The 10,248-nt window shown below is 34.3% G+C and overlaps 2 protein-coding genes across 6 annotated transcripts; both read right to left on the bottom strand.

Moving 5' to 3' along the window:
• Positions 1-835: 835 nt before the first annotated feature.
• On the bottom strand, positions 836-2,514 carry LOC112695771 (uncharacterized). 2 transcript variants are annotated; one of them, XM_025748238.3, is made up of 5 exons: positions 1,955-2,514; positions 1,765-1,852; positions 1,529-1,602; positions 1,376-1,432; positions 836-1,077 (listed from the first exon to the last, which is right to left on the bottom strand). In XM_025748238.3, exons 1-5 carry the CDS (start codon positions 2,063-2,065, stop codon positions 943-945), a joined length of 465 nt encoding a protein of 154 aa, XP_025604023.1. In that variant the 5' UTR covers positions 2,066-2,514; the 3' UTR covers positions 836-942. The 2 variants fall into 2 exon arrangements, with proteins under 2 accessions (XP_025604023.1, XP_025604022.1); XM_025748237.3 differs by having other exon boundaries at positions 1,520-1,602; positions 1,955-2,504.
• Positions 2,515-4,078: 1,564 nt separating this feature from the next.
• LOC112695770 (kinesin-like protein KIN-14I) lies at positions 4,079-10,035 on the bottom strand. 4 transcript variants are annotated; one of them, XM_072196631.1, is made up of 19 exons: positions 9,354-9,639; positions 9,173-9,251; positions 8,911-9,077; positions 8,674-8,817; positions 8,295-8,534; positions 8,139-8,210; positions 7,797-7,949; positions 7,578-7,706; positions 7,407-7,488; positions 7,210-7,305; positions 6,952-7,125; positions 6,766-6,872; positions 6,504-6,682; positions 6,120-6,281; positions 5,789-6,042; positions 5,473-5,636; positions 5,175-5,360; positions 4,564-5,066; positions 4,079-4,469 (listed from the first exon to the last, which is right to left on the bottom strand). In XM_072196631.1, the coding sequence occupies exons 1-19, from the start codon at positions 9,420-9,422 to the stop codon at positions 4,385-4,387; spliced, it is 3,045 nt and encodes a 1,014-aa protein (XP_072052732.1). In that variant the 5' UTR covers positions 9,423-9,639; the 3' UTR covers positions 4,079-4,384. The 4 variants fall into 4 exon arrangements, with proteins under 4 accessions (XP_072052732.1, XP_072052731.1, XP_025604020.1 ...); XM_072196630.1 differs by having other exon boundaries at positions 4,079-4,466; positions 9,354-9,483; XM_025748235.3 differs by lacking the exon at positions 9,173-9,251 and having other exon boundaries at positions 9,354-10,035.
• Positions 10,036-10,248: the final 213 nt, after the last annotated feature.

Below are 10,248 nucleotides of genomic sequence, written 5' to 3'. Positions count from 1 at the left end.
ATAATTATAGGCTTATAGCTTTTAAGTCTTGTATAAAAAATTCAAGAATTGTACACCCCTTAATACAGTATATATAATATATACTACACATTTAAATTTTTGTGTGAACTAAATTTAACAAGATTGGTTTAACATAATAAAAATTAGTTATAACTAACATTATTTCAAATTTTATTGTTTAATTTAATTAGATTTAATTTATAAAAAAATTTAAATATATAATATTACTCAATATAATAATGTAAAAAAAATAAAAATAAAAATTTATTTTATTTAATATTTATTAATTATTACAAAAATTAATAAATTTAATCCATAACAATTTTCGCATTCAATCCATAAATGCTTGTATTTTTGAGTTTCATCGAGATCTTTAGAATCCTCTCTTTTAGTTAAATTCTCATTCGTGATAGTTGTTTTTATGGAAGAACCCTCGCTTTCACTACTATTTCCGCCCTTACCACAAATAGAAGTATAAAAGTAACTGTCATTGTATTTATCACTTTCACCTAAAATGTGACTAACAATACAGATTTGAGAACGAAGATAACTTTCAATGCAATTATGAATGCCATTTTTCCAATTCGATTTAGTATCATACATGTAATGATTCTCATGTCTCTTAGAGACATTATTCAGATAGCTAGAATTCTTATTATAACTATCAAAAAGACTTTCTGGTTCACTTAGAAAAGAAGGATCATTAGAAATCTCCAAAAATTGATTCTCAATATCAAAATATTATTAAATAAAACAAATTTTAACTAATTTTTTTTATCGTCAAATATTTCCGCCATAAAGAATAAAATTAGAGATATTTCGTGAGATGATTGAATAATTGTAAGCCCTTAAAATATGTAATTGTAGATTGCTGAAGGTGATGATAATCAAAATAATTGATTATTTAATTCTAATTATAAAGTTGTTATAAACTTATAATTACTATAAGATACGTGTCTTTTTCTTAGGACTATTAGAGGAGCTCCAACATAACCCGGATTTGCCACTCCCTTCATCACTTTCTGCTATCATATCCATTAGTATTCCCTGAAAATCCTCCATCATGCATTTCTCACCCTAAAAAGTAAAAATAATTAGGAAAGAGTTGATAACTTGATATATGTATATCATGAATTAAGGAAATTCATAACTGTTCGCAGTTGATACATGTATATCATGAATTGCAATTATAATACGTGTACATCAAAATCAATCACTAAAGTCAACTGTAAATATAAAATTCATGTTAGAATATAAATACTAAGTTAAAAATAAATTAAACTACATATATATTTATATATAAATACATTGATTACTAATTTTAGTAGCTAATTTTAGTGTATAAATAACATTTTTTCATGAATTGAGGGACTACCTGGTGTTTCACTTTCTGCATTGTCAAGACCATTTCTTGCATGAAATCAACAAATCCCTGTAATATGATAACCACAAAAGATTAAAGTTAAACAAGGAAAAATGGTTCTCAACTCTCCAATGGGAGAAAAAGAGACACACATACATAACAAACCTCATCATCGTCTTCTCCAATAAAACCAAACATTCCCGCGTCATATATCATTCTCTTCCCTTTATTAGACAAAACTGGACTCGGAAGTAAAGATAGAAAAGCGAAAAGTTACTAACAGAGAAATTGCAATGCATGTATAAAAATATTTTCATGTGAATATATAGTTGATGAGAACGTGAAATTGTTTGACACATTTGACTATAATTCGTTCTCGTAATAATAAAATAAAAGCACACCTGAATAAGCCTCTTGAATATGCTGAAACTGTTTCTTTGCTTCCACCGCAAGCTTTGGTTCTTTGATCCACCGATCAGGGTGCCATTTCTGTTATACAAGACGCATCATTAAGAGCAATATATACTAACTTAATAACAGTAATTATGAAAATAAACCGAAATTCGTATGCATGAAATTGGAATACCGTACCAGAGCCATCTTACGATAAGCGCAACGAATTTCGTGATCGGTTGAGTGCTTGCGAACCCCAAGCACCGAATAATAACAACCATCACTCTTAGACTCCACCACACTAGACATCTTCCTTCCTCTGATCTTCAACAATTCAATAGCATATATTGTATATACAGTTGGATCTGTTATTTCAGTTATTATTAGTCAGCAGCGGGGCGGAAAAAATAACATGTTATCAATTAATATTACTGATATATAATATAGTCCAATGCAGAGTCATGGTTTGTGTTTGTGATGAAAGTTAGGAAAGTTCCAGATGTTTCTGCAGGGTCTTCTACCACCACAACTTGCGTGACTTTCTTCTATTCCTTACTTTTCAGCCACATAAAATTCTATTTTATTTATTTATTAGGTTCTGTCCATGGAAAAGCCGAAGAAGAGAGAGAAAAAAAAGTGGTGGTCGGTGTATGGTTAGTCACTTATGTGGCTTGCATTCACCGATCTAAGGCTTACACATACATATACATAGACAACTCTGTTTTAATTTAGTTAACTACTTGTCACCGTAAGATTGTGCATGTATTCAGAAAGAAGCTCTGGAATAATTTTAGTTTTGCTTTTGCATTTTGCATAATTTTCTTTGGAAAAGTTTAGGGCGGTAGTTTTATTAAATTTTGACCAACATGTAACTAACAAAAAAAAATGAGTAATCTTTCACATTATTAAAAATATCATTCATCGCTACTTTATGATTACAAATTTCAAAAGTTACTGTTTCTTAGCATTCTTTATTTTCTTTTTTTATTATTTTATCTTAGATGTATAAAAACAAATTAATGAAATTTTTTTTCATATCTCTCCACACCAGACGTTAAAAATTAATTCATGGCAGATTAAAATTTCAACTAAGGGTTTATCATTGGCAATATAACATCATAAACCTACAAACTCAGAGATACAACATTTAAGAGTTCCATTCATTATTTAGCCTTTACAAAATTTCGAACTTAGATACAGCTCTTTTAAGTTCTAAGAGACACCAAGATATGCTATAGTTGCATCTTCCACTGTTTTTTTTTTTTTTTTAACATCATCTTCCACTTTTATTGGAAACATGATAGCTCCCAAATATTTTCAACTTTAATGTCAAAGCCCAATAACTTTTGGTCTTTGGGCTACATTGTAACATATTATAAAAGAAAACGCCAATACATAATACACTGCTGTCGCCCAGTCCAAAAAATAAAACATTAAAAATAATACACTGGTGTGTTATGTAGACTGTGGAGAGTTAAGCCGTTTATTCCCAGACCAAAAAACACAAAAACCCGTTAACTCCATGTCCAAAAACGCATAACCATTCAGTCATTCACTCTTAAAGATTAAAACTTAAAATCTACCAAAAAATCACAACTTAAAACTTAAAAGTGATGGACTGATGGGAGATTGTTTATCCTTGTATTATTATTTATTAGCAATGTTAGACATCTAAGTGTTTTTATGAATAAGTTTAACCAAATTAAATAATAAAATTTAAAATAATATTAATTATTGTTGACTTTTATTATGTTAAACCAATGTGATTAAACTTAGTTAATTTTTTTTTTATGCGTAGCATTATTCAATTAAAAAAATGTATTTGCGTGTTTTTATGTTTTTTTTATCATAAAAGAATACATTATATATATAACGCTTCTCATATTCCGGTGTGCAAATTAAAATTCTCTCCCAATTAGCTCTCTATGTTTTTTTTTTTTTTACAAAAAATCGCCATAATAGAAAATGTGTGTTTTACTTTTGTAAATTCATATTTATAGTATGGTAAAAATAGTTGTTGAGAAATATTATGAATAAATTATTTTTGTAATTAAATTTAACTAAGTCTTTTTTCTTTTTCTTATGGATCTCCTTCTTTTTCAATTGGTTTTTATTACACCAATAAACTATTAAACCAACTTAGTTGAACTATTATCAAACTGATATTTGTTATACACTTATACTAACACTTTATATAAATCTTTTTAAACACTGACAAATGACAAACAGAAAAATATAAAATAACCTTGAAGCAAAAACAAAGAGTGGGAGATAGAAAAAGATTGCAGTTTAATTATGAGGGGGAGGAGGAGACAAAAACGGTGATGGGAAAACTGATTTCACAGAAAGTGACAGAAACCATTGCAGTGAGTTTTGTGTTTACAAATTACATCCCCTAAGCTGCTGTGTGAGATAAAACACAATACAAGCAACAAGCATTATTGCTCCCATTATATGCGTGTTTACAAATTACAAAAAAGTTACAAACACAAAATGTAAAAAATATACATATGGCAAAACCTCTCCTCGCTCTAAAAAATTGAAAAAATTGACAAATAAAATATATATAACAGAAAAGAAAAGAAAAGAAAAGAAAAATCACTCTTTTTACGTTTTAAATAACCAGGTTTACTTTCTATTGCCAGCTTTACGTTTGACATCAACTGGAGCTGGATGCCTTGCTGTTCTATTTGAAACAGAAGCACCGATCCTGCTATAAAATTTGTCAAAACACAAGTCAGTTATTTTTCATTATCCACTGATGCTGAAAAATCATAATCATAACTAGAATGTCATTTTTGTATTACCTCATTTCTGGGCTCTTTGCTGACTTTGGGATAGATCTCTTAGTCTTCGATCCAACTGCATTGGTCATGGTCATGGTGGAGAGTTTAGAATGATTGAATTGCCAAAGCAGGTCAGGTTCAGAGGAATCACTGGTTGCAGCATCAAGCTCATCCATTTCATCAGAACCCGCCATCATGCTGAACTGGTTGCCTCCCATGAACATGTTGTAGGATTGTTCAGAGTACATCTTAGAAGAGTCTTGCAGATATTTTTGGTAAAAGACATCGGATAAGTTCCCGTTGGCTCCCGGTGATTCCCAACATCCTAAGAGGTTGTCAGTTTTGTTTACGTCTTGCTTGTTTACCATGACTTTGTCCACCCATTCTCCAGAACCAGTTTCTTTATCATCTTCTGCGTAGTTCTGCCCGGGACTACTTACTGGGGGCCAGGGTGGTGAAGTTGATGACATCTCATCAAAATCCAAGCTTTGAGTTTTGTGTCTAAATCTGGACTTACTTTGAAGCTGCAGGATGAATGGTTCAAGTTCCATGAGTTCAAGGAATATTAATAACCAACCAAAAAGCATAAATTAGCTATATATTTAGAGAAACTCTATATTTTGAGAGCATACCCCTATATTGCCAACATCAACCATTGGTTGCCGGCATCCAGGGCGATCCCCAGCATCTGTGCCTCGCTGGCTTGCGTGATAAGGTGATAGATCACCAGCCCTTGTCCTGTATTTTTCAGAGCTACCAGAGAAAGAATGTTCCGATTCTCCTTCCTTTCTTGCCAATGCTGCCTTTAGGTTCGCAATCTGAAGTAAAACCCAATAGTTAGACTTATATAAGTGGTGATGGAATTTGATATTCTCTTTTGTCAGATTTTATTTTGTTATGAAGAAAAAGTGGTTAAATTTGAATATTAACCTGTTCTTTGAGCTCTTTGACATCTGCACTATCCTTGTTTACTCGAGCAGCACCGAGTTCAACTGTGGCAACCCTTTCTGCAAATTTAAGGGTACTGAGTGTTTCTCCAATAGCATCACTCTCTGGACTTATATGAACAAACATTAGTGTTTTGGCCTGTCCACCTGAAATTAAAACCCGATCAGACAGCATTATCAGTTTCATTCGAAAGAAAAGGTCTACCTGACTCAGCATTCAGCAAAGTTTAAGAGAATACACATGCAATATAGTTACTACTAGTACTGACCCATAAGCAAGACAGCTCTTAAAACCTTACCCAGTGAATCCTGGAGCAATTGTGTGAGTTTACTATTTCTGTAAGGAACATGTGAGTTTTTCTGAGCAAGGGAAGCAATGACATCCCCAAGAGCTGAAAGGGATTTGTTGATATGCTGTGCTTCTTTTAGTCTGTCTCCTGTGGCCTCAGATTTGTCTACCCTTTCACTTCCTGCCAAGTCAACTAAATGCATGCATCCGCGAAGTATGGTTCCAGATGTCAAATCTCTTCCTTGAACATGAACAGTCAAGCAACTGCCAAATTGATAACCAAGTTAGCACTGCCTGCAAAACACCATCAGAATGAAACACTGGCCAACAAGAGGATATACCTATGAGATCGGCTACTACGATCGTTAAGGGCTGTTGCTCCAACTGCGCGGTTCCTTTGCCCAAGGTTCATTAGCTCAATAACATCAAGTGTTGATGATACAGGGACAAGGCTTGCATCTGGCACACTGAGCCCTTTGTTGGAACTACTACGGATTTCTAATGTAATCAATGGTTAAGGGCAAGCAGTACAAATAAAAGGTTGTGTTCTTCATGAAAGCTTAAGCACTATGAAAAAATCCAAATTGCATGAGAGAGCATATTGGATTTAAAACCATTCATGTGCCTCTACCTAATAGTTCAAGTTTTTAAGAGAGATAATTCATGACAGGAATAACCATATAAGCACTTCCAAATGAGAATCAAATGACCGGTAAAAAGGATATCTTTTGTTTGTTCCATCACTAACAAGTAGATCCCTGACTTGCTCATTATATATCTCAATCATTTGAACAGAAACATCATAGTGGAAAGTATCCTTTCTTTGATCTGCTATGAGAAACAAATCACTTAGAGCCCTGTAGTTCACACCTTGGCTTTTCTCTGTGATCTCTTTTGGTCCAGTCTATGTATTAAAAAAACTAAATGAGAATAAGCTCAATAAATTAAATCTCAGTTTTTCCAAAGAAAACTTCAATTGAATTCTACCATAGTGTAAGTTTTTCCTGATCCTGTTTGGCCATATGCAAATATGCAAACATTGAAACCGTCGAGAACAGATCTAATGAGTGGCTGCATATCAAGGAAGACCTCCGCTGCAAAATGAGGGGGGAAATTTTCAATCACACTAACAAATAAATCCTGGAGAAAACTCAGACCTAAAACCAAACCAACCTTGGGATGCAGATGGTCCAAAAACCTTGTTGAAGTTAAAGGATTTGCGTCCCTTCCCATTCTTTGAAGGAATATGTACAGTGAGAGTTCCATCTTCTATACTTTCAACTGTGCTCAACTGGTTTGGTTGTCCAGGAAAGAAGGGTCTTACTCGACAATAAACTCGAATACTCCCTGATCAAACAAAATAATCCATCTTAATTCTATGCTAGGACTTAAAAAATAAAGAAACCTCTCATTAATCAGTATTCTTATTACCCTTGAGATCCTGGACTTGATTATATAGTTTGCGATTTTCTTCAAGAACTCTATGATATCCGGATGCAGCATGAGCTAAGCCACAAACGTGCATACCTATGGAATAATAGAAGTTAAAATAAGATAATGACATGTTAATGAGGGAAGCAACAATTGAGCAAAGAACTTGAAATTAATTAATCCCAACTCTGTAGTACCTAGATTAGAGAACTCCTCTTGAAATTTCATTTGGATAAACTGCATACCAGCTTTTGTTGTGTGGAGCATGTGCTTCAGTTCCTACAAAAACATAATGAACCAAAATATTTTATTAAATCAAGTAAAAAATATATATATTATAATGACAAATACAGCCTAAGATTTTTTACTTGAATATCCCTCTGTTGTTGATCAGATAGCTCTTTCTGTCTCAGAAGTTGGCTTCTTGATTGCTCAGCAACACGGCTTTTCTGAATGAAATCCTCTTTCTTTGTTACCATATTAATCCTGTTGTCCACCTAACCAATTACAACAAAAATGCATTCTTAAGTTTCATAAGGTCCTGGAATGTTGCAAACACTAGGCATAACAAAATGTAACTGTGTTACCTTTTTATCTGGCATAACAAACTTCAATGCAGACCCATTGCTTTGAGAAACAGGATCTCTTGAAGTTATTTTTGGCTGTACCTGTTCACCTCCTCGGCTTGCAATCCGATGCTCGAACTCTTCCACAACCTTGCTTAAAACAGATTCAACCAACTGTTCCATGCAGAGAAAAATATTACTTAGGAGCTTGCAGGCTCAAACGCACTCTCGATAGTACTGAAGCAGTGGAAGACTAGTGATGGGACTGAGAATTGTTCTATCAGGATACAAATTTCAAATGCATTTTACCAAAGTAGCCACTAACTTGATCATTTGTGGAACACCTACAATATATCAGCTTACCATTGGAACTTCTTCTGGCCTCTTATCTGATAGAATTGCATGAACAAGCGAACTCAATGAATGGGAACCAGACTGCAAGTGTGTGATTATGATCATTCCATTAGTTATTCTTTCAGCTCAACTAGCCAAGCAATGCCACAAATAAAGCTTACCTACCATTTTACTATTAGATTCAGCTTCATTGTTAAGACCAGTTAGAGACTTTTCATTAATCGATGAGGTCCTCGACAAGGAATTAGTAAATGGCTCTGTGTTCATTCTCACAAAAGATTTCGTTGATGTAGCTGGTCTGAGATTTCCCCCGAATTTCCACACACCATTTGCCCCACTCTTTTTCCATTCACCATAGGATTTAAGGGCCAAGACGCAATTCACAATCCTGGATGATTTTCCTCCCTAAAACATAACCAGCGTTTCAGCAGAAAGACAAAGCAGTGCATAATCAAATTGGAAGGTCGTAATTAAATTCACCACTATCCGAATTCTATAAAGAAAAACAAAGTTGAAACAGAAAAAAGTATGTTATTTTACATACCTGTTCCAGATCAGATGCCTCAAAAGTAGGAAGTCCAATTTCCTGGACAGCAACCAGAAAATTCCTCACGTTTTCGAAGTACTGATATGCCGATAATGGTGCCCCATCCGGGATCATTGCAGAATCAATAGGACTCTCCACAACCTTAAAATGAAGAACACATTGCAGACATTAGTAAATACTAAACAAACAATAAGAGAAAAGTGAGTAAATTAAACTAGGATCTATCTAATTCACCTTGGGAACAGCTCCAGATTGAACCTTGTTAATAACATTACAAAGAATAATCCCACTTCTCAAACCAAGCCTAAACTCTTCCTCAGAGGGTTCAGCTGGTAAATCTTTGGCCGCAACAACTCCAACCATTTTTCTAAGCCACCCTGCTGCTTCATATCTTCTAGATGCTGCACATCAATGATTTTCTATTTGAGAATTCAGAATAACTCATACAAAATCCAGATATGCAACCGTCACAGAGATAAAGATGATAAATCAATACATTCACGGAAAGATGGATTGTGGATCAAAGGACTAAATTGTTCTGATGTTGAATTTACAGTGATCAGACATTGATAAACCTATCTCCCAGCAATGAAAAAAGAGCAATGCAGAATTCAGAGGTCATAGATTCATATTATGATCAGCGATTCCAAAATCTCAGAAAAATGAAGGGAAAATACCAGCTTCTTCCGCTTTCCTGGACTCCAAATCAAGATCTTTGAGGCGAGTGCCATGCTGCTGAAGCACATCCTCCACCACGGACGCCACTGAGAAGGAGAATGCTGCCTCTGCCGCCATAACTGGAACACCACTACAATGCAATACAGAAGCTTGCTCTTTTGAATCCCTCAGCAGAGGCAAAGTTCAAGAACAATCCAGCTCACCAACATTGCAGAAGCAAGAAGAGAAAAGAGAATCTAAGGTGAGGAACAAGAAAGAGAGAAAGAAAGAGAAAGAGAGAGAGAGAAGAAGAAGAGAGAAATAAAAGTGGTTTTAAAGAGTGGGTTGTGGTGTGTCTCTCTTTGATGGTGCTGTTGAGTGTTGTTGAGATTTTTTCATATTCCATAATTCCATTACCTTTTAGCTTTTTTTTTTTCTTTTTTCTTTTTTCTTTTTCCTTTTTTCTTCTCTACCGAATACAGAAGAGATCATTTGCAATTGCAGGGAATTCAAGTTTCGCTTTATACTCTCCTCCACTAACCACTATGCTGGTTTTTCGCTTTCTCTTTCCCACTCACTCCGAACCTATACACCCACACCCAAACCAAACCTGGGACCTCCCTCTTTCAAGTTATTTTATTTTTTAATTTTTGTTTTGGATTTGTTCCCTTCTCCCACCCCAAAACCCCAAGCTTTGAGTTCACTTCCAGTGATGGCGCGTACGCTTGACTTTTATACATAGAAACAGTGCAAGCGAAGGGTGTTTGTGTTGGTTAACATGTTTACATTGTACTGTACCTTTATTTTGTCTTGTAGTTGTATAGCTACTGTTATAGTGTTATGGATTATGGTGTATCTCTACAACATTTATGGCCGTAACTGCAGGTAAACTGAAACTGGAAGATTGCAATTTCG

This window comes from Arachis hypogaea, chromosome 6, assembly GCF_003086295.3.
Source record: "Arachis hypogaea cultivar Tifrunner chromosome 6, arahy.Tifrunner.gnm2.J5K5, whole genome shotgun sequence".
NCBI lineage: Eukaryota > Viridiplantae > Streptophyta > Magnoliopsida > Fabales > Fabaceae > Arachis > Arachis hypogaea.
This window is presented reverse-complemented; position numbering and strand designations above follow the sequence as displayed.

Coding starts and splice junctions, on each gene's coding strand:
- LOC112695770 (XM_072196631.1), bottom strand. CDS start 9,422: ATGTGCTTCAGCAGCATGGCACTCGCCTCAAAGATCTTGATTTGGAGT. Junction 8,211..8,294: donor CTGAATCTAATAGTAAAATG/GTAGGTAAGCTT, acceptor ACACACTTGCAG/TCTGGTTCCCATTCATTGAG. Junction 6,043..6,119: donor CGTAGTAGCCGATCTCATAG/GTATATCCTCTT, acceptor TCAATTTGGCAG/TTGCTTGACTGTTCATGTTC.
- LOC112695771 (XM_025748237.3), bottom strand. CDS start 2,065: ATGTCTAGTGTGGTGGAGTCTAAGAGTGATGGTTGTTATTATTCGGTG. Junction 1,853..1,954: donor CTTATCGTAAGATGGCTCTG/GTACGGTATTCC, acceptor CTTGTATAACAG/AAATGGCACCCTGATCGGTG. Junction 1,433..1,519: donor ACGATGATGAGGTTTGTTAT/GTATGTGTGTCT, acceptor ATCATATTACAG/GGATTTGTTGATTTCATGCA.